Here is a 27,047-nt window from a genome sequence, read left to right as displayed (position 1 = left end):
GGTCGCAGTGAGCCAAGGTCGCGCCCCTGCACTCTAGCCTGGGCGACAAAGCGACTCAGTCAGAAAGAAAGAGAAAAAGAGAAAGAGAGAAGGAGAGAAGGAAAGGAAGGAAGGAAGGAAGGAAGGGAGGAAGGGAGGAAGGGAGGGAGGAAGGGAGGAAGGAAGGGAAAGACAACAGATATTAAAGGAAAAAAATGTAAAGGAAAAATTACCACATTTACATTTGTCTTTTCAGCATGGATGACACTCTCACGTTGAGGAATGCATGTCACAAGAATTGTGTGTGACATATCCCCAAATTTCCACATTCAAAAGTCAGGGATAATACGGTTTTCATCCGGGAATCAGTAACTCAGGGGAAAAGCTCAAGATGTCATTCATTTTGGAGACCAGATATAAAGGAGTAGTATGGGTACTTTGTCTCAAGGTGGCAAGTGTCTTTTTTATGGTTTTTCCCTTCCCATGGGACTTGTTGCATACTCTTAAAATGGCGGCAGGGCAGGCACGTTTGCTTGCACAGCTGTGAGCTGCATGCATAAAAGCAGGGATGGTTTTGGCCTAAGGCAGGGATGGTTTTGGTCTTATCCGTTATGGCATCCCCTTGTGGCACATGTTAGGTGTTCAAAAAATATTGGTGGAATGGATGTGATTACACTTCATGCCACAGTATATAAATATGATTTTAACTGGACAGGGAACTGCACAAGTTTCCCATATTGATCCTTTTTGCGATCTTAATTATGGTACTCTGAGCTGGGATACTGCCTAAACTGCGTGGGCTACAACAAACTCTAAAGGGCTTTTACTTTCACGTCCACAGTGGTTGAGGGTTCGCGTTCTGTGAATGCTGGAACCTCACGCGAGTAGCTGAGTAGCGAGGATGGTCACTCCCGGATAAATGAATACAGGATTCTCGCGGCTGGCAGCGGTCGCCCGGCGAGGTCGGTCATCCTGCCTGTCCGGTAACACCACGAAACACCTGCCACTGATACCTCCCCACCAGCTCCCGAGGGTTCGCGCGGGCATCCCGAGCCGCACCCCCTGTTCCGCCGCAGCCGGATTCCCTCCCGGGCGGGTTACGCCCCTAGGCGCAAAACGGAACCACTTCGCATCAAGAAGACAAAGTATAACCAGTCACACCAAAAAGAGGCAGCATTATTTAGACAGCCGGCTACTCCCCCAGAGACTCCACCCAGTCCCCTGGGCCCGGCGTTCAGCGCGCCGACACTGCCCGGCTCCAGGAGCTCCAGCTCCCTCCACGTGTCCTGTCTTCCCAGCAGCCTCCTCTGCCGCCTCTGGAGGAAAAGCTCCTGACAACTCGCGGTCTGCGGACTACGACTCCTAGGAGGCGCCGCGCCGCGGCTCTCCCCGCCCCCTTTCCGGGACGCGCAGGCGCCCTGGGCTCCGTCTACCAGCCTGGCTGGCGACGCCTGGATGCGGTTTCTTCCGGGATTTGTAGTTTTTCTCGAGTTACCCGGGCCGTCTGTCAAAGGGACAAAAACTACAAGTCTCGGCTACCCCAGCGCTGCGAGCCTGGTCACGTGGCGGGGGCCGACCGGGCGTGCGTGCCGCCGTTGATCCGGTGCTGCAGTGAGGAGGTGGTTCTTGCCCGTGTTGTGTGTGTGTGTGAGTGAGAGAGCGAGTGAGTGAGTGAGTGAGTGTGTGTGTGGGGGGGACTCGGCTTGTTGTTGTCGGTGACTTCCCCCTCCCCTTCACCCCTTCCCCTCCCCGCCGCCGCTGCAGTGGCCGCTCCCTGGGCTGTAGGAAATGAGCGATAACGATGACATCGAGGTGGAGAGCGACGTGAGTCCTGGGGCTTCTTCCTTCCCGTGCGGGTTGTCAGGCGGGGACAGCGGCCGGGGCTCTCAGCGGGGCGACGGCGGGAGGGGGCCGGGCCGCCGCCGCCTCCTTCCCCTTCCCCTCGGGGCCAGGACTGCCTCCGTCGCGTTCCCGGCTCGCTCCCCTCCGGCTCCTGGCCGGAGCGGCCTCCTGGGACTGGAGGTGGGGGGAAGACACGCGGCTTCTGGGACTCCCACCTTCTCCCGTGGGGGAGGGTGCTGCGGCCTCCCGCTCCCACCTTCCCGGGCTCAGGATCCGGGGGACAAGGATGGGGGGCGCCCGGGATCCCATTGTCCGGATCCAGGGGAAGGGGACGGCGTTCAGGACCTGCCCCTTCGGAACGCGATCCTCTCCTCCCGTGACCCGCGGATCCTGGGGGGCGAGGAAGGGCGGAGAGGGGTTGGGGGTGCCTAGATGCCCGAGCTGGGTCTGCAGGGAGGAGACAGTGCTCCGGACCCCTCTGGCCCGGGTCGGATCTCGGAAGGAGGGGCGGCGCTCGGGACCCCTCTACCCCGCTACCGGATCCCGCCGAGGGTGGAAGGGTGGGGGCAAGGGGTGGGAGGGAGGAAGGGGTGTCGGGCTGACTCCCCACCCTCCGCTTCCTCTGCCGCCGGCATTTTCTTTCTTATTATTGAATGTTAAGTGTAAAAATAACTTCTATATTTTCTATTTTTTTTCTCTCCTATTCCAGGAAGAGCAACCGAGGTTTCAATCTGCGGTACGTCTCCTACTCTCCATTTCATTTTTATTTCCGTTCAGTTCTATTCCTTTTTGGGGTCAGAGAGAAAAAGAGATCGTACTGTTACTTTTAATATTGTAGTAAATCACTAATGTTAACCACTAAGGTGAGGTGGGGCCTGGTTCTGGAGGTTGGGGGGGTTGCAAATCCTATCATTCTAGATTCTCAGGTGATAAGTTCAGTGAGTAAGAGGAGCTGTATGCAAAGAATTGAATTGTTCTGTAGTTTTCAAATAGGGGATCCAGCTGCCGCTATGTAAGTGGAAATGAGAAATGCAGCATTCTGAAGTCAGTGGTAGTATTATTTCAGGGCAAAGTGGTCAGAAGATTTATTTAGGAACAAGTAGGTTTTAAACCATATCTGTATAATTATGTGAAGCTGAAGCCACATGCAATAATCGCCTTTAACCAAGTCATGTGACTGCTATAGACCCGTAGAATCTAGCACAACGTGGTATTCTAACACAAAAATTGGAAATGTAGAGGAGCCAAACATTGCATCATCAAAGTGTCACATAAAGTTATTATGGTCTGATTCTCTGTATTTGAAGAAGAGGTATAAAGAAAATTAAAAAACAGCTGAAGAAAAGTGGCATTGCAGAGACAGCTTTGCTGAAAGGTGATGGATGAGACCATATAATGTTATCAATAATTTCTTAGGGTTTTGATATTAATGTTCCCAGTAGATGGTTCTGTGGATTTAGATATGCACTAATTTCATGTCTTTGGAGTCTGAGACAGTAATACGGGTTTTTCATGAATAGATTAGAGGGGAAAAAAAGAAAACATATAGAATAAATCAGAATCAGAGGGGAAGAGAAATAAGTATATCAGAGTTCTAATATTTGAAATTGGGAACAGTAGGAAGTGTATAGAATGGAGGTAAAAAATTTGAATGCCCATGAGGGCCATAAAGAATAAAGAAGGAAGAGGTGAGGACTTGGGTACTGGAGAGCAATACCTCTTCTAAAAAGTCAGCCATTACTGAATTCCAGTGGTTTGTTATGTAGGAGTGAAGGGTCAGTATTGCCAGATCTTCCTATTTTTTATTTTATTTTATTTTATTTATTTATTTTTGGGATAGAGTCTCGCTCTGTCACCAGGCTGGAGTGCAATGGTGCTGTCTCGGCTCACTGCAACCTCCGCCTCCTGGGTTCAAGCGATTCTCCTGCCTCAGCCTCCTGAGTAGCTGGGACTACAGGCGCACACCCCCACACCCAGCTAATTTTTGTATTTTTAGTAGAGACGGGGTCTCGATCTCTTGACCTCGTGATTCGCCCACCTCGGCCTCCCAAAGTGCTGGAATTATAGGCGGGAGCCACCGCGCCTGGCTGATCTTCCTATTTTTTAAGAAAGATTAGAAATCCAAAGCGTTATGTTATTTTTTGATTTTTAAAATGATGTGTGGAACAACTGTTTGGGCTTGTTAGGATTTGCAGGATGTCACTTTGATACCTCTGGTATAAGAACCTAATAACCACAGGATAAAGGCAAGCCATCTCAGTTGTACCTGCTCTTCATTAGAGCAAGCAAAGATTATGCAGGTTGTCTAAGCAAATAGGCATTAAGAAAACTTATTTATTGAGAGCTGGTATTTTCTTAAAATCCGGGGATGTAGTTGTTCCAGAAATCTTAAAAATTATCCCTGGGTAATAGTCATTAAAGATAGTTTGTTTTGTTTTATTTATCCTTGAAGTATTCTCGTATACTTATGCATATATTTGAAAATTGAATTCCTTTTTTTCATTTACTTTTATCCTTCATGTTTGGGGCCTAGTCTGTTGAAAACTTTTTTTTCCTGCAAGTCTCCAGTTGTAAAATCTGTGCCAGGGCTTGATCAGAGACAGAGGGTAAGGATCGTTAGGCTTCCTTTGCAGAATTATCTTTTGAATTGGAATTATACTGAATCCTAGTAAGAGAAAGTTTTTTTTTCTTTTTTTTTTGGTGAAATTTTGGCTCACAGTTCTTGAAAGCGTTCTGCTTTTCAAAATATTCGTCCACATGATTGTTGATGTAAATTTGTTTATTAAATTATTACAATGTTTCTGCTTTCCTGGAATGCTAATCTCACTGTTTTGTCTAGATGTTTTTAGTTTGCTATTAAGGTGCCTAGGGTTTTTCCTTTTGATTTTCGGAGTAGGCAAGGGAAGTTGGTTTGACACTTTGTTTTTAATTTAACACATCTATTTGTTGAGATTTCTAAGTATTAATCTGCACAATATAATTACAACAGCATGGAGAGAAAAAGCAGATGTGTTTTAGACAAATTTTATAGTGTATCAAACAACTATCGTGAATGTGTAGGGTAAAAAGGATTCCATTTTTTCCCCTCTGTGAATGCATCTGCTTACTTCTTAATATTTAATATAGATAATAAATATATTTTTTAAAATTTAAGAGGGAGCTATTCTTAAGTTTTGCCTTAAAAAAAGGTTTAAAAAAAGATGTGGACTGTGAACAACCAAATACTTAAGTATTTAGGACTACAGAAGAAGTTGAAAAAGTTATTTGAAAAATGCTTTGTGGATCCTAATATAAAAACATTCATGTATGTTTTATAATGTCACTACTACAATATCTAGGCCTTACTACATGAGAAATGTAAGATACTGAGAACAGAGTTAGGAAGTTAGGCTAACTCTAACAGAAAGTGAAACTGATTTGGCAAATATTTTTTTTCTATTGCTTCAGTACAAACGGAAAACAGCTTCTCCAATGACCAGTAAGCTTTGTTAAAGGAAGTAACCCCAAAGAGTATTCTTATTACTAAATTCAGTACATCGCAAAATCCCACTGATGTTATCTTATTTTTATTATATTTTGGAGGGAAGAGGTTGCATTTTAAAGATAAATTTCTGGGACAGGTATATTCTATTGCAAGGGCTTCCTTTTGCTTTCTTTCTGTTTGGGAAATTTCTTTAGGAAAGAGTGAAAGTATACAAGAAATGTATGGGTTAGTGTGTTGGTCAGGAAATGCAAGTTTTTTTCCAGTGACCATGCCTGATGGCACCTGAGTGAGTTGCAGTTGCAGTATGCCTATTAGGGGTTTGAAAACAGATTTGTGCAATTCTGCTTCTGGACCTTTCTGGTATGAAATATTTTTAACTTCTCAGAGCTCTTTGCTTCTTTAGGAATATTCAGAAGAGAACAAGCTTGGTAGCATGAGATTGGAATTCACTCAGGAAACTGCTGTCTGTTTTACCTGCAGTCAGTTGCATGACAGAAGTGCTGCACGATGCATGTACTTTTTCTCTGCTTAGAGTATTGACAGTGATAACAGAAATGCCAGAGTGAGTTCCTAAATGTGCCTGTGTTAGAGTAAAAGTTGTTCTTATGTCTAAAATAATTTTTCCCAGATGCCAGTAGTAGTGAAATCGTTGGTCAAAGAATTCAGCTTGGTTTTTAATTAAAATTTCCTGACTAAGGCATCCTTCTCTGAAATGGCTATGGTGTGAGGCCCTGTTTGAATAACGTTCGCCAGTTCTTTTAGGCACCAAATGAAAAAAGTTTGAAAACAAATACATACATTAGATAGTGTTGGAAATGTATACCAGGCAATCAGCTACAAGCAGGACAGATATTGGAAAATTGAAATCGATGTCTTTCTTTTAGGGAGCTTGGTGAGTTTATCTCATCCTATCTGCCCATTATTTTATGTTAGAATTTTGGGGTTGATTAAAATGAGTATTTTAAGTTGTTTAGAAATTGAGCTTTATCTTATCTTGTTCTTATCTATCAGAAGTAAAAAATGGATCTTTTCGGATGAGATTTTTGGGTCTGTGTATTCTCAAGTATCCTTAGTCTCTAATAAGAATAGCTTGATAAGAATCATAAGCAACACAAGCTTCCCTCTAAAATACAACCTTCACATTTTGTAAAGGTAGTAAATATTTAGTGGGCAACGAATTGCCTATGTGCTGCGAATTTTCTGTATTGGAATTGAGATGATTCCCCTTATAGGTGGGGTTATCTGTCAGGTAGCCTGCAAGACATGGCATTGTTCTGGAGAACCTTGTGCATCCTGGAATAATGAAGCATTTATTTCCACATGCTATTTGTCTAGAACTTGGAGGAAATACGCTTACTGACTGATGTGATGCCTTGAACAAAGATGCAGTCTCTGTGCAGTAAGTTGGAAGGAAATCATTTTAAGAGATTTCCCTCAATTTTGAACAGACCTCCTTAGCCTAGATGACTTCCTGCCAACGTAGCAACTTCTTGGCTAACAAAATAATGTTTGCCTTCAACATCTAACAACACAAGATACATGTGCTTGGTAGTGTCAAAAATGGACAAATTGTAGGTGAAGATTTTTATTCTGGCTACCAGTGTGGAAAGTTGGGTAGAAATATAACTGTGAAAGGCTGAATAAAAACCTTGGCAGAGATGTCAAAGCTGGAAGTGATTTGGTGCGGGAGTTTCTGCTGAGCATCTGTGGACCACTGCATAGCCCCTTAGTATTTCTGTTAGGGATGCCCTGGAGGAAGGGTTTCCTGGCAGAAATCCAGACGTACAAATTCAGTGTACTAGAAGAGTGGGCAGTGTCCAGCCACTGTTCCCATAGGATGTATAGGGGAGATGTTTGGGAGCCTGCTGTACAGTCCAAGAATACCTCTGTTGTCTCCTAGAATAGGGCCTAATTAATTCCACAAGGGGGCTTTCCGTACCATTCGTTTTCATTATTGAACATTATTCTCAGTACAGGCTCATCAGAGTAGAGTTTTATTTGTTCAAGACAATTGTTTGGCCCTGTTTTTTAAAACCAGTTTTGCATTTGTGGGAGGTTATTAGATGCCTTACAGTGGGAGTCTTCCCCCAGTTTTTCTTCTTCAACTCTGAAATCATGGCCCTCTCAGAAAGGGTTGCCAGCAAGCAAAGACAGTTAACAAGGCAGTGATAAAGCCTGCAAACTGGTCCTCCAATGGGGGTGGGGATGAGGCGCGGGCAGTGTTATCGGGCTGGGTGGATCTGTGGTTTGGAAATATTTCCCACAGAGAATTCTCAGCCTCGTGTAAAGGTTTTTATGTTTTTCATGTGCTCTTTCAAAACTTTAGTGATAACATTTAATTCAGAGTTGCCTGGAATTAGGCTTGTTAGCTGTGCATGTTTTTAACTTGTTCTTTCAAATCAAGCTTGGGGAAGAGAAAAATACATCCTTGCCATTATCTCTGAGAGATTTAAAATTGACTCCAGTGGTAGCTCAGGGGTGGACATGGCAGCAGGGATTGGTCTAAGATTCCACTCTTCTGCTAGTTAAATTGGGCCTGGAACCACTACAGAAATTCCATCCACTACTTTGAGAACAACAGTCCCCAGCCCAGGCTTTCTACCAGGCAGTGGACTGCTGCCTTTCCTTGTTGAGCCAACTTCTCAAACTTGGCCGGCTCCCCAGATGAGAAGCCAAGATTTCTGCTCATGATCTACAGCCAAGTTCACTTACAATCCTCTAACCGAGAGACTTGTCCATTTGAGTCCTTTCAGAGCTCAGTGAATGGGAGGGGGTAGTGCACTGTGGGGATGATTTTGATGTTAGATTATACTTAGCTCCACCCCTTTAGTGCAGGTCCACGTGAAACCAAGTGCAACTGCATTCTAGCCGTTTGAGATTTGCAGGGCTCTCCCAGAAAGAAAACAGACAATTAGAATTTTATTTGTATCAACAGGAGGGATTGTGGGTAATTCTGGTGCACAGCTCTTACCTGGGAGGAGGGCCAAGAATCAGGGTGATTTAGTAGACAGGAGTATCTTGGGCTGCTCTGGAGACCAAAGATGGGCGATTAATTTGCATGTAAATAAACCACCTTAGGTAGTATATAGCAAACAGGAGCGGCAGACACATGCCAAATGTTGTCTCTTGGCCTTTAAGCTCCTTAGGTATAGTCCCAGCCCAACTTATCTTTGTGTAGATGATCAGAGGGAACAACAGTAAGTTCAAAAGGACTAGATACTTAAATAGGTTTAATTCTGTTGAGCTATTTCATGCTACTGTTAGAAGGCATCTATAATTTTGCTCTAAAGTTGTATGATACAGAGTACCTGCCTCTAGCCTCAGATTACCTGGTGTTCCAAGCTTGACTGTCCTCTCAGCTTCTCCATAATATTTCATATGTCACTATAGTTCAGTAAACATTCATTTTACAGTGAAACCAGACTTAACAAGATTAGGACAACTTTAGAAGTGCTCCAGGCATCTGCCCCCAAAAGAGAGAGATGCTGTGGAGAACCATGGTTGTCATGGGAACCTCATGTCCAGTTCAGTAGAGCTGTAGGAGAGGTGCTGTGCTTAAGAGACCAGGAAGTACTCAGATGACCACAGGTGCTCCCAGCCTCCTCTTCCTCTGTAATGACTAGGACTTTTAGGATTAAATAACAGGAGAATTTCAAGTCCTTTCATTCTCACAACTCTTGATAGAATTTTGTCTGTACATCTTCTCTAGTACAAGATTCATGTGAGGCAGCATTATTCTTGTGCTAAGCCAAGTTACTTACTCTTGTTCCATTTTTTGAATTTCTGGCCCCCTGTGTGTGTAGATTTAAGCTACCTGAACTTCCCATATACAGACTTGGTCTCTACGTTAGCTCAATGCAACCATGTGCATTCAAGATGAATGTTCAGAATATAATTTCCATAATTCTCAGTGTAGGTGTGATGAAGTTCTTCTTGCTTTGGGTTTGTGTTCCTTTTGGAGGGGATACCCCTCTGATGGGGGCCTGCTGAAGTGCGCTTACCATGCTCTCCAGCACTGTCTCTTCTGCCTGAAGCCAGAGCATTTTGCGATTCCTGATTTGGTGTTGGCAGTTTTGGTCCGTCTCCAGTTGACTGTTCTTTGTGATTACAAGTAGGCTAAGACTTTGACTTGGATATTTAGATACTGCCAAAGTAGCCTGACCTGCCACAGGTGCCTGAGGGAATTTATTCTGAGTATGTGGTGTCAGAAAGTGTGCCCTCTAAGAACTGCCTGTCTGGCACTGCCTGTGTACGGGAAAGCCCTTGGCAGGATAGCACCTTGGATCTACTTTTAAAAAACAGGAACTCAGAATTCAGTTGTCATCTTATCAGTTCTGTCATAATGATCTCAGATTCATGCATCTAGATTTTATAGGGGTTTTAGTTTCTATTATATGATTTGATGAGAAAGTCTTAAACTAGTGCCTTTTATTGGGCTTGGGGCTCACGGTGATGGTTTCACATGAAAGAAGCACCAGTTACTTAACTCTTTTTTCCCCTGGACACCCATCTGGGGAATCTCTTACAGTGGAGGTGATCACATCTTAAGAAGGGGCCACTGGAGCTTTCTCTAGTCACTTCCTAACCACAGACTGGTGGTTCTTCTGTCACATAAGCAAGTTCGGGGGGGGGGACCACTGATGTTACAGGAGAGTCACACTTTATTCCCCTGAATAACTTTTATTTTACTTATGCATGAGCTGGATGCATCGAGCTACTTTGGATGTTCCTGTCGCAAGCCTTGCTCACCCCTTTCTCCCCCTTTAGCAGAGCCTAATTCTGGAGACTCCTAACTGCCCACCTCGAGAAATCCTTCCCAGTCCACTCGCCAGGGACAGTGCTGACAGCGTGTACTTCCAGGCTATACCCCACCCACCTTGTACCAAGCAAAAGGAGTGACATTCCTAACGTGTTCTTTCTCCTCTTCTTCTAGGCTGACAAACGGGCTCATCATAATGCACTGGAACGAAAACGTAGGGACCACATCAAAGACAGCTTTCACAGTTTGCGGGACTCAGTCCCATCACTCCAAGGAGAGAAGGTGAGTTTCTTGAGGAAGCTGAGTAACTGGCCACTACTAGCTTTTAACTTGTTGCGGAGCTTAGGAGAGCACTCACCTATTGGGAAGGAAATGTAGTCAGAGATATTCAGATAGCATGGTTGCCTTATTTTTTGACTGTTTGGAGGATCACCGCACGCCTTACCTATTCCAGTTTATCCTTAACAAAATATGTCAGATATAATGGAGCTATTTGTAAGATGTTGGTAGGAGTCATCTTTCTAAATTTGTATTATTTGTAATAAATTCAAGAAATTATAACTATATACTGTAGTGTAAAGGGTGGCCCAGAGTTCATTTGGGATAACAGTAAAGATTCCAGAGGTGGTTAATACCCTAGACCTCCATGAGAATTTCTTTCCTGTGGTTCAAGGTTAATACTTAATGTAAATGAGCACTTGCAGAAATGCATGTAATGTATGTTAAAAGCAGCCTGGGCACCATTGATTTTCTAGCCCCAATAATTGTTATTTCCAAGGTGTATAAAGAGCATTTTAAACTGTGGGACCAAAGACTTGAGTGAAGAGACATGTTCGTGTGAAATAGAAAAAAATAACCGTTCTTCCCCACTCCCTTCTGGAACCTAGCGTTTTCCCTGGAGGGCTAGGCACCAGCTGTTGCTACATTTTAAAAACAAAATTAGAAGCTTTGAGTAAAAGCCTATGAGTTAGGGTCACTCCCTGGAATTTGGAGAAAACATCTGCACAGCTAGTTCCATCCTTGACAGAGAGTGTAGTTGTCTGCAGCAAGTCAGTGGAATAACTGGCAAGCTGGGAAGAGGACCTATGTTTTTGCTTTAGTGATCCAGTGTTTTATAAAGAAGCAACTATTCTGTTAAGAACAATTTTTGCTTTTGAGTGCACTTTGATTTAGTTCTGTGGTGGGGGTCCTGGATTTGTTTGGCTATCCAAGATCAAATTTGGAACCCTTATGCTTTCATGTTTTATATTGTCACTCTGGTGAGTTATATGCTCTATCCTTTATCTAAGGTGTGGCTTTCCATGTGGCGGAAACATGGAGAAGATCTGACCTTTATAAAGAACAAAACAGGCCATGTGCATACCTAGTATTGCAAAACCAGAATTTGTCATGGGTTAAGCGTACTAAGTGTGGACTTGATTTAATGACCTTAAACCAAAGTACTTACCTGGAATAACAACCTTCCTGAGTACAACACTAAGTACCACAGAAATCTTTATGACTAGAGACAGACTCACCCCTTTAGTCAAAGTAAACACATGCCAAAGATTATCTCTTAGGCTTCTTTGACCTCTTGACAGTTGGTGCTTATTCCTGTACCATAGTATCCATTAAAATTGCTTTGGTAAACTATATGGACAAGAGCTGCCTTCTCCTAAGTCTCACATCTAACCAGGAGTGGCACTGGGGCAATGTTTCTCGGGGTGAATTGTGGACCACCCACATCAGATTCACTACTGAATCAGCCTTTCTGGAGGGAAGCCTGGGAATCTGTGTTTATAACAAGCAGTCAGATGATTCTTAGGCATTCTTAAGTTTGAATACATTGGGAGAGGTGGGTCATAGGATCACAACTATACCTTTTCCTTATCCAGCCTGTTTTACAATGCCATAACATTCTTCCTTAACTCCTTATAATTACATTATTCTAAATCATATTTTCTCCTTTTTTCTTCAAGGAAGTTGAAGGTTTGAATTTGGTAGTCTTACAGAGGGAATAATTTGTCCTTTGTTGTGGCTCATTTATTTACTCATTCATGCCATTCAACACATATTTACTGAGGGTCTACTACCTGCCAGGTACTATTCTAGATACTGGGAATACAGCAGTAAACAAAACAGACAATAACAGGAGCTCTTGCTCTGATGAGGAAATGATAAAAAAAGAAGTAAGAATTAAAAATATATGTATTATGTCAGATAAGTACCATGGAGAAAAACAGGGAAGAAGAGTTGCAATTTTAATTATGGCAGAGAAGAAGAGTGTTGCTGGCAAAGCTTTGAACAAAGTGAAGCAAAGAATAGTGCATCTGTCTGGTAATGAGCATTCCAGGCAGAGGAAAGGCAAGTGTGGTAGCACTGAGACAGGAACCTGTAAGCATTCCTGGGCCAGGCAGGGAAAACAAAGAGGCCAGAGTAGCTAGAGTGGAATGAGTGAAGGGATGGTGGCAGGAGATGCTGGCAGAAAAGTAGCAGGACTAGGAGAGAGGAGGGGTCCAGGGGAACCAGATTCTAGAGCCAGTCAGCACAACCCCAGTTTGCGAATTTGCTAGATACCATTCTAATTTCCGAATCCTCCTATGCTGTGTTACAATCCAAATATGTCCTACTGACAGTGACACATGAAGGAAATGTCTATAAACTCTCAACCTCTTCCTCTTTAAAAAGCAAGCTGCCAGCACTGTTTCATAGGTGCCGTGAGTCTAACAGAATACTTTGGTCCCTCAGACTTATGAGTTGTGACTAAACGTGGCGTTTTTTAAAATGTGGTATTTGAACCAAAGGAAATGGGCTCATTCTTAGATTGTGGTAATTAAGGTTATGACATTATGTAAATAATCATGAGATGATTATTTTACCATGTGAATTTTGGGAAACTTAGATTCTTAAAGGGAAATTTAGGTCTCTCTGTGTTCCAGTCTCCTTTGACTTAAACATCTTTATGTTCCAGCTGACTTCTTCCTTAGCATTTGGATTATCTGTCATATGTGTAAGCCTTTTGTTTTTTAAAGAGAAAGCAATATATTAATTGAATTGGATCCTAACCAAGAATAAGGGATACTTGTTTAAAAAAGAAAGAAGGCTTTAAATGTGGGACCCAAACTCTATTTACCCTTTGTTTTCTGTATTTCTACTAAAAAATGGTTGGCCGGGCGTGGTGGCTGATGCCTGTAATACCAGCACTTTGGGAGACTGAGGCAGGTGGATCACTTGAACCCAGGAGTTTGAGACCAACCTGGGCAACATGGCAAAACCATGTCTCTACAAAAAATACAAAAATTAGTCGGGTGTGGTGGTGCTTACCTGTAGTCCTGCCTACCTGGGAGGCTGTGTTGGGAGGATCACACTTGAGTCTGGGAGGTCCGGGCTGCAGTGAGCCGTGATGGCACCACTCCAGCCTGGGCGACAGAGTGAGACCCTGTCTCAAAAAAATAAGAAAAATTTAAAAAAGAATTACTTTTTTCTTGAGGAAAAAAATCAGTAATAATTGACACTGTATTGCAATGTAAAATTAAATTCACACAGCAGTTGTATAAGGTATGGTACTGTTTTACTGCTGTTGCTCCTGTCAGTGTTATTAACAGGCTCAAGATCATTATCCCATCTGTAGCAGGACAGGGGCTAGAACTCAGGATTGCCAATTAATTGCCAAGTTCCATCTTTTTCCTGTACCATATGGGTAAACAGTTTAAGGATATTTTAAAGAAATCTTGCTTAAATACTTATATCTTGTCATTGTCCTGGGAGCTTCCCCTGGATAGGCCTGTTAATCTTGGCATTGTGTCATACCACGGCTACTATAAAAATACTCTCCTCTGAGGTGGCATATGTAGGTAACACTGAAGTGCAGGGTATTAAGGATCATTTAAAGTCTATAATTTCTTACTGAGTTCACATAGTTGCTCTGAGCCTAAGAAAATAGACCATTACAGTTGGTGGTTCATTTGGGTTTTGCCATAGGTCCCAGAGTTAACAAGTAGACCCTCGAACTCTATTGTTTGAGTCTTTTGTGTTCCTTGCAGTTTCTCAACTGTACATGGAGCCCACTGGGAACAATAGGATGGAATTAGAACCGTCAGCCAGCCAACCAGAGTAATGGAGTGAGGGCAAGATCAACTGTCAACTGTGGCCCCATTTTTTTTTTCTTTTACAGAGATGTTACTTTTACAGAAAGTATTAGTTAAGTGTCCTTGCTTGGGTACTAGGGAGTGTTACACAATGGTTCATTGGCACTAAGCTCACCGTATTTATGTTGGGGAGCAAGACCTGATAGCCAGCCCATCATTTTGCCTTTACATGGGAGTATAATTCTGTCCTCCATCTTGTAAGCCCCAGTACCTGAGCCAGAATGATTATAACCAATCACACTGTCTCTTTATCATGGATGGCTTTAGCAGTAGGTTATTTTCATCATTGCCATTTGTAGCTCTACAGTGGTTTATAGTAATTTCTCATCTTTTAAGTCTCTCCCTCAGTGCCTGTTGTTATCAAACTCATTGCTCTCTCAGGCAGTTGAGCTCTGCATTTCTCCCTTATGGGGAGAGCTGTGTTGAAGAGAGAGAATATAACTTAAAATGAAAATAAACAGATTTTCTTGATTTCGAGGTGAGAATTTGAGGGCACTGCCCTTTTCAGTTCCCATCAGAGATTCTGGCTCATAGTAGGTTCTCAGTAAATTGTGGTGGTGGAGAGAGCCAGAGGAAACAGCACACTTGCTCAGCCATTAAAGAAAACAGCAACAGTCAACATTATATGCTTAACTATATAAGTGAGACCCTGTGAGTGCTATAGAGGTTCAAAGACATAATAGATGGTATCTACCCTTGAGGGTCTTGCTCTCTTGTTGGGAAAGAGGGTTACACCTAACAATTAACAATAATGAGATAACATGCTGAGCATCAGATAAGAGCTTTACATTGAGTTAATCTCAGTTTCATTTCCATTAAAGTCTGGTTTTCTTAACAGGTAGATGTTGAAACCAAATATTAATAGTTCCTTTATGGCAGGGAACATGGTTCTTAAGGATAAAGGCTCTCATAGCATTTATACTTTTATGTTCACACATTTATATATTATGCTTAATATATGTGGTTTTACATATATTTGTGTGATTATTTAATGACTGCTGCCACTACACTATAGTAAATACCATGAAGGCAAGGAAAATGTCTCCTTTTGGTTATATTCCTTCCCTCAGTGCCTGCACATAGTAGGGAGCATAGTGAATGTTTATTAACTGAGGGGAGGAATCCCCCATCAACCTGGCCACATTATTTTGAGAGATGGCTTATTCCTGTTGATGGTTTTAAAGCTGACAGTTGATTTGGTAACCTGTGTCTATAGCATATCTGAGCTGCTGGAGGGATTGTCTTTTACATGAAATGTTAACCACAGTCCTATCCACTTCTCATTACTTATTAAGGTTATATTAGCTGGCCAGACTCCGACTTGGGCAATTATCTTTTTAAAGTTTCTACATCTTAAATTGTTGCCCATAGTTGCCCACATCTCCCTTAGGCTCCAGGCTCAGCAATTGTAAATGCATTTAATTTCTTATAAATTATTTGTGTGCTGCTGAAAACCTCCAAGGGCTTTTCATTGCCCATTTAGGTAAGGACTGGTATTCCATGTTCTGTAAATAAGGTACCCAGCTTGCCCACCTGCTTTTTCACCACCTTCCTGCCATTAACCTTCCAGTTACTGTACACCCTTGTATTAGTCCGTTTTCTTGCTGCTGATAAAGACATAGACTGGGCAATTTACAAAAGAAGGAGGTTTAATGGACTTATAGTTCCAAGTGGCTGGAAGGAAGCCTCACAATCGTAGCGGAAGGCAAGGAGGAGCAAGTTATGTCTTGCATGGATGGCAGCAGGCAAAGAGAGAGAACTTGTGCAGGGAAACTCCTGTTTTTAAAACCATCAGATCTTGCAAGACTTACTCACTATCATGAGAACAGCATGCGAAAGACCCGCCCCCATGATTCAGTTACCTCCCACCGAGTTCCTTCCACGACACATGGGAATTGTGGGAGTTACAATTCAAGATGAGATTTGGGTGGAGACACAGCCAAACTATATTATTCCGCCCCTGGCCCCTCCCAAATCTCATGTCCTCACATTTCAAAACCAATCATGCCTTGCCAGCAGTCCCCCAAAGTCTTAACTCATTTCAGCATTAACTAAGAAGTCCACAGTGCAATGTCTCTTCTGGGACAAGACAAGTCCTTTCTGCTTATGAGCCTGTAAAATCAAAAGCAAGTTAGTTACTTCGTTAATCTCTCACCATGTTCCTCCCACAACACATGGGAATTGTGGGAGTTAAATTCAAGATGAGATTTGGGTAGGGACACAGCCAAACCATATCAACTCCTCTTCTGTTTGCTCAGGAATTTCATTCTCAGCTAATCTGAGTTCTTTGCTTTTCTCAAGGTCCAACCCCAGCCACACTGCCCAGGTGACTTGGGGGTTCCATATTGATGAGCCCTGCTCACAAGATCTACCTGCAGTCTGTCCTCTATTTCCTGCCTGAGTTCCCCCCTTCCCTCAGTTTCCAGCTCCTTGCCTTAGAGGCCCATATCAAATACTGCCCCACCCTTAGAACCCTCCCATGCACCTCTGTGGCCTTTTGTGGGACCTCTCCTCTGTCTCCCTAATTTTTGTGATCATCTTATCACCTAACTAAATGGTATGCTCCTGTAGGGCAGGAATCTAATTATTCCTTCTGGGAGACTGTCATATAGAATGGGAGAGGTCTCACTCCCCCAGGAGTACTAGAGAGCTCTTCCCCTAACATTTTTCGCATCTTGAGATTCAGAAGGATAGGGATTGATTACCAGGCCTTGACTTTAGCGTTTTTTTTTCCTCCAACAAAGTTGCAAAAACTTTAGAAAAATGGTAAGAAGAAAAAACATGAGTCCTTCCTTCCTCTAACACAACTGCAGCCTTCCCTTTGATCCTGTGACAAATGCTGCGCAACAGAAATTTAGTGTGAGTCACAAATGCATTTTAAATGTGACTTAAATAAAATAAAATTAACCTTTAATTTAACAATTAAAAGGTTAAACAGGTGAAAATTTGAGTAATATAATTTATTTAGCCTAATATTAAAAAATAAGTATGATCTCAACATGATCAATATATTTACAATTATTCATTCACCAAGTCTTTAAATTCAACTTAACAGCACATCTCAATTCAGAGTACTCACATTTCAAGTGTTTATTAGCCACATGTGGCTACTGACTATCAGATCAGATAGTATAATCCAAAAATAGACTCTCCGTACCCTGCTGCCCTATTTAATGTGACTGAATTAGTCATCATCTTAGAGTGGATGTGAAAAGAAACCTGCCTCCCTTTTTTTCTCCCCAAAAGCTGCTATTGTTCAATCCATGGATTTATTGATGGAGTCTAAGAAGCAAGGAAATATAGTGTTATCAATTTGTGTATTCCTTCCTGGTCTCTTCATCTACATGCTTCCCACAGGGAAAGTGCTATTTATAGCTTCCTGCTTTTACATAATATATTTTTTCCCCAGGTCATACAGTGTGCTCATGTTTAGCCATTAGGCATGTTTCTTTTGGGCAATTGGGGCTGCATTCAGATTTTAAAATTTATAATTAATATGGTGATGGACATCTCTGTATATGTAGCCATTTCTGTAGATTCCAAGAAGTTGGATTTTTGGGTTGAGGGGTATGAGCATCTGACCTTTTTCCGTGTATTACCAAAATGCTTTCCAAGAGGATTGTTTTTATATCCTCTTTCTTCCACTTCTTTTTTTAAGCAAACTCTGGAGTAGTCTTTTGGTAGTGTTTTGAGAGTACCAGTTTCATTATCACTGGAATTTTTTTTTGGAAGAGGTGACTAATTCAGTAAACAAAGGTTCGTAATTTTGTATTCTATTTATTACTTCTGAAATTAATTGCTTTTCCACGTGTTTACTAACTAGCTCTATTTCCTCTTTTGGAAATTGTGTACTCCTGTCCTTCATCGTCAAAGTTTGATGCAGAAATGCCACACCTTCATTTCAAGCTACCAAGGGCACAAGAAAAAATAATGAAAGATTTAAAAAAGGATTGTTTTGACCCCTTAAACAAATGTCTTACTCCTCACTTTAATTAAGCTGCTTGCAGGGCTGATAGCTCTGCTTTCCCTGGTGATCAACAAAATGGTCCTGTGGCTGGGGAGGCCCTGGCAGCAGGAAGCCTTCAAGGAACCGTGGGTCTGTGCTGACTCTGACCTTACAACCTTCCAGGCTCCCTTGCTGGCATTGATGGGGTTCCATTTTTGAATGAATTAGTTTAATGTGGATCCAGATTTATTGTGCATATTCTTTCGTTTTGGTTTTCAAAAGATGGCTTATTCACGTGGAAATGTATACCAGTTTAGCCCGGGGCCCTCCCTTTACCTTCATATGTATAAAAGCTTACACAGTTTTCAGAAAATAAATTGTTTCATTTTCTCTAAAATAACTAGTAAAAAATAAAACAGATGTCAGTTGTTGAGTCCAGCAGTACCTCTTTTTTCATCCCTCCAGATATGGCATTTTGGTTCTTAGGGAAACAGGACAGCTGTAACATCAGCCCACTGGCATCTGTTTTTGGCACTGACGAGGAAAAGTGTTCAGTAGAGTTAAGATTATTGTTTCTCACGTCAGCACTGGGACCCTAAGGAAGGGCAGTGGTGTTCCTAATGTTAACAATCTAGCAGTACTGTTCTTTTCCTCACCTCTCCCCACCCACTTTCTAAAACAACTTGAATTTTTACAGAAATCCAAGTTACTGTGATAAGATTTATAACTCCAGAAATGTTTGGAACTCTTGCCTTACATTGAACATTTTTGGGAACCATTGCCTTAAATGAGATTTAATAACCTTAGACTTCATCTGAAGCATCAGTGCTAACAACTTCAGGAGTCATTTGGGGCCTTAAATGGTTCTATTTAGAATCCACGTCTTTTGGGTTTGGGGCCTTTTGTGACATACATAGTCGATTCTTGGTGTGATGTGTGGAGTGGGTGGATGCTGTTCAAAAGCAGAGGTCTGACAGTGGGCGCTTCTGCTTGATAGGGTTGCCCTTCCCTCTGTCTGCTTACTGCCTTGGGAGGGAATGCAAATGGACACGCAGCTGCAGCAGAAACAGTAGGAGGGACAGGAACCTGCCAGACCCTCTGCCACACCCTGGGTCTTCTACATTCTTCATTTTGCTTTTATCCTTCTGGGCTGCCAAAAGGTAATGAAGCCAGCAGTACTGTGGGAAGCTGACATTCCCCACCTAACCTTCCACTTCCGCCCTCCAGACCAGATGGTTAGGTCAGTTCTCCCAAGCTAGCTTGCATCTTGAGGCTTTTCTTCTCAGTGTGTTTCTGCTAGAAGCCTGTTTAATTCTCACCTGTCTTTAAAATAAAAAAAAGAAAGAAAAATAACCTTCCTTCAATGCTGCTATCCTGCTATTACAAACTACCGTTTTTCACTTTTTTTTTTTTTTTTGATGGAGGGTCTCACTCTGTTGTTCAGGCTGGAGTGTGTTGGCACAAGCATGTCTCACTGCAGATTCAGCCCCATGGGCTCAAGAGATCCTCCCACCTCCGCCTCTCAAGTAGCTGGGACCACATTCGTGTACCACCATGCCTAGATTTTTTTTATAGAGCCCATGTGTCTTGCTGTGTTTTCTAGGCTGGTCCCCAACACCTGAGCCCAAGTGATCCTCCCACCTCAGCCTCCCAGGGTGTTGGGATTACAGGCATGAGCCACCGCACCTGGCCTACTTCTTACCTTTCAACCAAATTTTGAAGACTAGTCTTCATCATTGCCTTACTTGCAGCTCAATCCCTACACCTGTTACCCATGCAGAGACAATTTACTGTTGGGCTTTGGCTGTCACCCCTCCAAGAAAACCACCTTCACTAGGGTCTTCCATTGACGTCCTTGTAGGCAAATCAGGTGACTCTTTCGTAGTCCTTTTCCTCCAACTTTCCCCTCCATGACAACACTGTCCCTGCAATTCTATTGATCTTTTTAAATTAGTTCCATAGCTTCCCCTGTGTTCCCAAAATATCAGTGTTCTGGAGGCTTGGATTCAAATCCTGACTCAACTTCCTACTAGTTTACATAACATTGGGTAAATTACAGCTCTGTGTCTCAGTTTCCTCGTTTATAAAATAGAGAAAACATCAGAACGTTGTGTGAGGATGCCTGGCACTTAGTAAGTACTCAGTAAGTGTTAGCTGCTGCCATTGTTACCACCCCCATCATCATCATTGTCATTTGTGTTGCTGTGTGCAGCCATGGCTTTGGAGCAAGATCTGGCAAGGCTGCCCAGCATCCTTTTGTGTGGCTCCCAGAGGTGAGAGAGAGGCCTGCAGAGCCCTTTGCGTTTACTCACATGGCTGCATGGGAGGCCTGGCTACCTCTTCAGTCCCTTCAGCCACCATCCACCCTGTCTCAGGGCTCCATCCAAACCATTTAAAGAGCCATTTGTGTTCACAAAGACAGAATCAAAATGATAATTCTGCTAATTATAAAAACTAGCAGGAAAAATAATTTCAGGTTTTTACTGAGTACCCAAGGCAGCACTTGTTCTGTGGACACGTTGACTTACCAAGTTCTGTCTGATCAGTCACACTCACATGAAGATAGGCAGTTGACTCAGCTGACTTAGAGCAATTTTCAGAAAACAGAAACTGAAAGCCCAGGGTTATTCCATAGTCCATGCCATAAATCCCAGGGTTTCTTGCTGGCTTCGTGTTTACTAGTCACATATTACAAGCTCATAAAGACAAGGAATGGCCTTGCCCCCACCTTCATGCTGTGATTGGCAACATGATCACGTATGTAGTGGAAAGATGGGAGTGGAGGATTGCAGGTGAGTCTGGCATTTTTAGCTTCAGCCTTTTGCTTTTTCTTCCTTGGACTTACATGCACATGCAAATTTGGGGTATTTCTATATTTTGTGCTTTAAATTTTTTTCTTGTTGGATCTTAATTCTTGTTGGGTTCCCTGGGAAGAGTAAAATAAAGTTAACTCTGAACCATTCTTTTGGACTTGCTGAGGGATCAGGGCACCCTAAGTGACCTAGGGCACTTCCGCTTTCAGCAGAGGATGGAGGAAGGGCTGTGCTTAGCATTCTGAAGGCCTCATTCTGGGTTTGAACCAATCCAGCCTTCTTTGGACTCCTCTTGTTCCCAAGACACTATGTTCTGAACATCCATGAATTTTATCTTCATCCAAAAACTAGCCCTGAAATGGAAGCTGCCATCCCTCACAGATCTTTTTCTCTCTTCTGGCTTGTTTTGCTGTGCTTGTTGCTCACTTTTCACTTCTTGATCCTAATTCCCTGGTTTCATGTATAAATATTTGAAGGAGAAACTAGTAGCACAAAGGCTGTTACTCAGTCTGGTCATTCATTAAAAGTTATCACTGAACATTTGCAAGTGCTCTCTGGTTTCAGAGATTGTGCATTTTTTCCCTTGTCCCAGATGCACATGGGTAGTTAGGAGCTAATGTTGCCTTCTGGGAACTGTTAGTTGAAAAAATAGCTTTTACATAGGCAAATTTAAAAAGAGGGATGTAAATATGCATAGCAATTACATCAGTGATGGAAAGGGTAGAATTTGGAGGGCTAGATGGGGTCTTAGAGAATTTCTAATCAGATGAGGAATAGGCAAGGTGAGAAATGTGTCTGCAGCCACAGAACCCATTAATGAGAAGCATGTAGAGCACTCCTCTGTCCCCAAATTCCCAAATTCTTCCTCACCACTCTACCACCTCTCATCAATACTAATCATTTTTCATTCCATCTCCAGTATCCAGAGAGGAAGGTATTTTAATTAGTCACTTCTAATTATGTCCTCCTTTTTTCCACCCCATTTTGTCACGTAATAATCAAACCCTAATAAGGCCCCTTTGCAGAAATGGGAAACAGTGTCTGAAGTATCCATTGCTAGGCTAGGAATTCTCATTCCTTCTATATAAGCTGACTGACTCAACTAAAGAAATGCATCTCACTTTTTCCCCATCCCACCTTGCCTGTGCTATTCTCCCTATTCAGAGTGACCTTTTCCCACAAACGCCACCTTGGTCTAACACTGGGCTCGCCGTTTCAGATAGGATCGCATTGCACGCACACATGCAGCACCAAGGCCAGTGCCTGGCACACAGTAGGTAATCACCCCAGCCAGAAGCCATCTTTCCCGTGGTGTCTCTAATCTCTGCTAGTCAGGTTACACTTGTCAGCACTGCCCTGTGATTTGTCTGTGTATAAACATATTTATCTCCTCAACTAGATAGTAAGTAAGCTTTGGGGCAAAGAAGCCATGACTAATACATTTTGTTTCCCCACAGTATCTGCCCAGTACCTTGTACGTAATTTGCACCTGATAAAAATGGTTGGTTATGAACAGTTTCCTTGAGGAAATTACCTTAAGATGCTATAAGAGAAAAGCCTGGAAATTCTAGTACTTGTGAGGACTGTCTTTCTCCCGCTGTTGTGTTCTGGTTCTTTAGGACCCATTGCGCTTGTAATATAGAATTGTCAAGCACTGCCTACCCTGGGTAAGAAGCTTTCCAGCTGCTCAGGAGACTCTGGCTGGAAAGCATACTTAAGCTACTAGGCTACCCTGCCTTGGGCTTCTCTTGGCTTTGTACTATTCTACCAGTTTGGCTGGCTGCCTGGCCATAAGTAACTCTGGCTATGTTTGTAGTCTGGAGAGAATCTCCCAGACAAGTTTGATGTCTAGGGGCACAGTAACATGACATCCATGTTATTGACTTACGAACTTACTCTAACAAGGCAGTACCCAGGCAACCCACAGCCATTGTAGAGGTGTGGTTGTTTCCTGAAATGGCCCAATCTCGTGCTCTTCCTGTGTTGACATCAAGCGCCAACAGCTTTTATGAAAGTCTCTTTAGCCAGGAAGGCTGAAATAGTGACACAGCATCGTTCAGTTGGGAATAGTTAACAATGGTTTCAGAGTTTGGCTGGAATCTTGGGTCTTGATGAAACACATTGTACCCATTCCCATCTCAAGCCAGGCCCTAGCAGAATGAGTGACCTAAAGCTTTCATTTAAGTAGTATTTTAATGTTTCCAGACATAGCCAAGCTAAAGACTTTAAAGCAACCTAAAGAACCAGAGGGGATGAGAGGAGTACAATTCAGGAATCAGATGGCTCTGAGTTTAAATCCAGGCTGTGCCACTGTCTAGCTGGTGATTTTGAATAAACTGGTATATTTCTCTGATCCTTGGGTTCCTAGCAGAGCTACCTCTGAGACTATGCTTGTGAGGTAAGCACTTGGCACCTTGTATGTCACAAAGAAGGCCTTCACAGATGCAGTGGCTCACGCCTGTCATCCCAGCAGTTTGGGAGACCGAGGTGGGTGGATCACCTGAGGTCAGGAGTTTGAGACCAGTCTGGCCAACATGGGAAACCCCATCTTTACTAAAAATATAAAAATTAGCCAGGCAACGTGGCATGCATCTGTACCCAGCTACTCTGGAGGCTGAGGCAGAAGAATCACTTGAACCCGGGAGGTGGATGTTGCAGTGAGCTGAGATCACACCACTCTACTCCAGCCTGGGCAACAGAGCAAGACTACATCTCCAAAAAAAAAAAAACCAGCTGGGCACAGGGTAACCTGTAATCCCAGCACTTTGGGAGGCCAAGGTGGGATCACCTGAGGCAAGGAGTTCAAGACCAGCCTGGCTAACATGGTGAAACCCCATTTCTACTAAAAGTACAAAAAAATTAGCCGGGAGTGGTGGCGCATGCCTGTAATCCTAGCTACTCAGGAGGCTGAGGCAGGTGAATCACTTGAACCTGGGAGACGGAGGTTGCAGTGAGCCAAGATCACGCCGTTGCACTCCAGCCTGGGCAACAAGAGAGAAACTCCGTCTCAAAAAAAAATACAACAAAAAAAGAAGGCCTACAGTAGCCATTACTGTATTTCTTCAGCCTTTTCCCACCTTATCCTCTTGATTCCAGCCACCCAGGCAGTTGCTGCAGGCCGGGTTCCCTCACTGCCTGGATTCGGTTTTTATTTTGTCCCCTGTGCTTTTTCTCATATTGCCACAGGCATCCCGGGCCCAAATCCTAGACAAAGCCACAGAGTATATCCAGTATATGCGAAGGAAAAACCACACACACCAGCAAGATATTGACGACCTCAAGCGGCAGAATGCTCTTCTGGAGCAGCAAGGTGAGCACCCAAGCTCGTGGGGCAGCTGGCCCTGCTGTGCTCTGGCTGGGTCAGGCTTTGGCACCTGGGCCTGCAGAGTCAGAGCCAGTCATGGAGTGTGTGCTCAGAAGCAGGCTTGGTCCTGCTTCTTGGGGCCTGAGTAGCTGAGTGTTAGAGCCGTCCTGAGGAAGGACCTGAGATGCTAGTGAGGAGACAGTGGAAGCTAGGAAGTTGGACATCTGGAGACTTGTATCTTTTCTGGCCTGACCTCTCCCCTTCTTGGGGCTCAGGTGCTCTGCCTGCAATAGGGATCACACCTGGCATCAGGTGTCTGAAAAGAGCTTTGAGGTCCTTGGAGTGGAATGTGCTATGTAAGTACCAGAGACTCCAGGTGTTCAGGGACAGTGAGCCCTCCCCATTGTCAATGGTAGTCCAATCGGGGCAGCCTGTGGGCTAGGCCCATGCTGTTCTCAATGCTCACACCCGCCTTTTCCTACAACCACAGGGGAAAGCGAGAGCTGATCAAGTTGTTTGTTCCTGGGGAATTCACTTCTCTTCCTCCCTCATGGAAGATGCAAGTAAAAGGAAATGCAAGTAACCACCTGGGTTAGAAAACGTCAAATAAAATAAAATAAAGTAAAATAAATGGGTTGACCTTCCAGGCTCAAGCTGAGCTGAACCAAGAGATGGGCAGTGGGTGGTGTCAGTGGGTTGGTTATTGGGCCAAGCAGCCTGCATGTAGGGGCTATTGGAAAAGCCCAGGTATTTTATGTGTATTGGTGACTTGCTTCCAAGTGTCCAGCTTGTCATTTCAAGTGGATCTTGTACACGAGAGCTAAGCCAAAACTGTTCTTTGGCTGATACGTCTTATGTCATCCTTTTCTGCTGTTGCGTGGCCTCACACCTTGTGGAGCCTCATGCTCCTGGGCCAGCTTCTCCTCTGTTATTGCACTTCTAAATCCCACAGGGAGCTCACGCTCCAGTCTCTCCGCAGGGGCTTCCACGGCAGGACGGTGACATCACAAGCCTTCTCTTCGGGGTTGGGTGGGATTGCAGAGTATCTGCTGGCTCCCAGGTCCAGCTGGGAAAGGCGGGAGGGAAATGAAGTGTGTGAGTGAACAGCCACCCGAAGGGAGTACTTCTGAGCATCTTGAGCCTCGGGGGCCAACAAGCAAGCCCTTAGGAAGAACAGGCTGGACCCTGAGTCTGAGACTCGGTTACTCCCCAAGTCTCCAGAAGGCAGTAACACACTCCCTTGGTTGCCTTTTAGTCCGTGCACTGGAGAAGGCGAGGTCAAGTGCCCAACTGCAGACCAACTACCCCTCCTCAGACAACAGCCTCTACACCAACGCCAAGGGCAGCACCATCTCTGCCTTCGATGGGGGCTCGGACTCCAGCTCGGAGTCTGAGCCTGAAGAGCCCCAAAGCAGGAAGAAGCTCCGGATGGAGGCCAGCTAAGCCACTCGGGGCAGGCCAGCAATAAACTGTCTGTTTCCATCGTCTCATCCTCCTTTCAGTTCATCGGTAGAACCCTCAGAAGCATCTAAAAGACTCTATTTTTCTCTTTCTCCCTTTTTTTTTTTTAAATTTTTATTTTTACGTAGAAGCTCTTGGACAACAGCTCTTGTTCTCCTTCCCCATTTCCACTGTATATTTTTTTTTAACGTATTCCCTTCAGGGATTCCCTGTCCCCACCAGGAATTTTTAAACCAAAACACCCCAACTTGGCAGCTTTTTCTGTGGAGGACAGACGGCCGGCCAGACCTCTGAGCACATAGTGTCCTGCCCACCCTACCAGCTCCTCCAGCCCTGCCAGGCACATGCCCGGAGGACGCCTGCCCTGCCCAGGCGGCCTCCTGGTCCGCCCTCACCTCTGATAGACTTTGTGAATCTGACCTGCTCTACTTTGAGAAGATGACCGGTTTGGAGTAATCAGAATGAACCCTCCTCCTTTTTAAGGGTTTTTTTTTTTCCTTTTTCTAAAAAGCTATGTATTGCTCCTATTGAAAGACCAGATTCTTAAAGAAGTTTGTGGCATAAAAAGAAAGTGGGGACAGATTCGCAGCACAGAGTCCCTGGCATGTTTCACTCCTGCTTCTCTCAGCCAGCTGTTTAAGCCTGCGGTGCCAGCCTCACGGAGGGCCGTGTGACACTCTTGTGGTATGTATGGGAGATGGCAGCAGTGAAGCAGCAGCCACCAGGGAGTGGCCATTTAAGGGTTGGGACAGGGAGGGTGTTTTGGGTGGCATAGAGGTTTTGTATTGAGGGCCAGTGATGATGTTTTGATATTTATTTCCTGCTACTTAAATTTGAATCTGAGTGAATTGTACCTATTTCTGATGATGTCGGTCTTGCAAAGCGACAGATTCATAAAGTAATGATGAAATCTTTCTTTCTTCCCGTGTGTATTTCTAAGAAATAGAGCCAACTGATTTTGTATGTAAATACCAAGAGCAATTTACCTGGTACTAAACCCGCACCCCAGTGCGGACCCTTCCCAGCCCTCACCCCACTTCCTTTCCTACTGTCCTGGAACCTGTCTCCATTGCGTGATCCAGCCCTGGTTCTGGCTGTGGTCAACAGATCCCAGTGAAGGGTTTTGTGTGTTTAGGCCTCATTTCTTTGTCTTTTTCCTACTCCGTTCCTGGCATTTGCTGATTTCTAGTGTATACTCTGTAGTCTCTGTTCGTGTTTGATTCCATTCCATGGAAATAAAAAGTATGTTGTACATACTGCCGAAGAATTGTCTTGCAAGTTAAGGCTTCCCCCTTTACTATAAGACTATAAATAAAAACTTATTTTATCCTT

General features: G+C 43.7%; 1 protein-coding gene across 6 annotated transcripts; it reads left to right on the top strand.

Annotated features, from left to right (window-relative positions):
• Window positions 1–1,493: 1,493 nt before the first annotated feature.
• MAX (MYC associated factor X) lies at window positions 1,494–27,047 on the top strand. 6 transcript variants are annotated; one of them, XM_007986988.3, is made up of 5 exons: window positions 1,539–1,803; window positions 2,531–2,557; window positions 10,239–10,346; window positions 24,137–24,260; window positions 25,510–27,047. In XM_007986988.3, exons 1-5 carry the CDS (start codon window positions 1,768–1,770, stop codon window positions 25,695–25,697), a joined length of 483 nt encoding a protein of 160 aa, XP_007985179.1. In that variant the 5' UTR covers window positions 1,539–1,767; the 3' UTR covers window positions 25,698–27,047. The 6 variants fall into 6 exon arrangements, with proteins under 6 accessions (XP_007985181.1, XP_007985182.1, XP_007985179.1 ...); XM_073011080.1 differs by lacking the exon at window positions 25,510–27,047 and adding an exon at window positions 24,530–24,799 and having other exon boundaries at window positions 1,558–1,803; XM_007986990.3 differs by lacking the exons at window positions 24,137–24,260; window positions 25,510–27,047 and adding an exon at window positions 18,015–23,713 and having other exon boundaries at window positions 1,494–1,803.

This window comes from Chlorocebus sabaeus, chromosome 24 (assembly GCF_047675955.1).
Source record: "Chlorocebus sabaeus isolate Y175 chromosome 24, mChlSab1.0.hap1, whole genome shotgun sequence".
In the NCBI taxonomy this organism is placed as follows: domain Eukaryota; kingdom Metazoa; phylum Chordata; class Mammalia; order Primates; family Cercopithecidae; genus Chlorocebus; species Chlorocebus sabaeus.
This window is presented reverse-complemented; position numbering and strand designations above follow the sequence as displayed.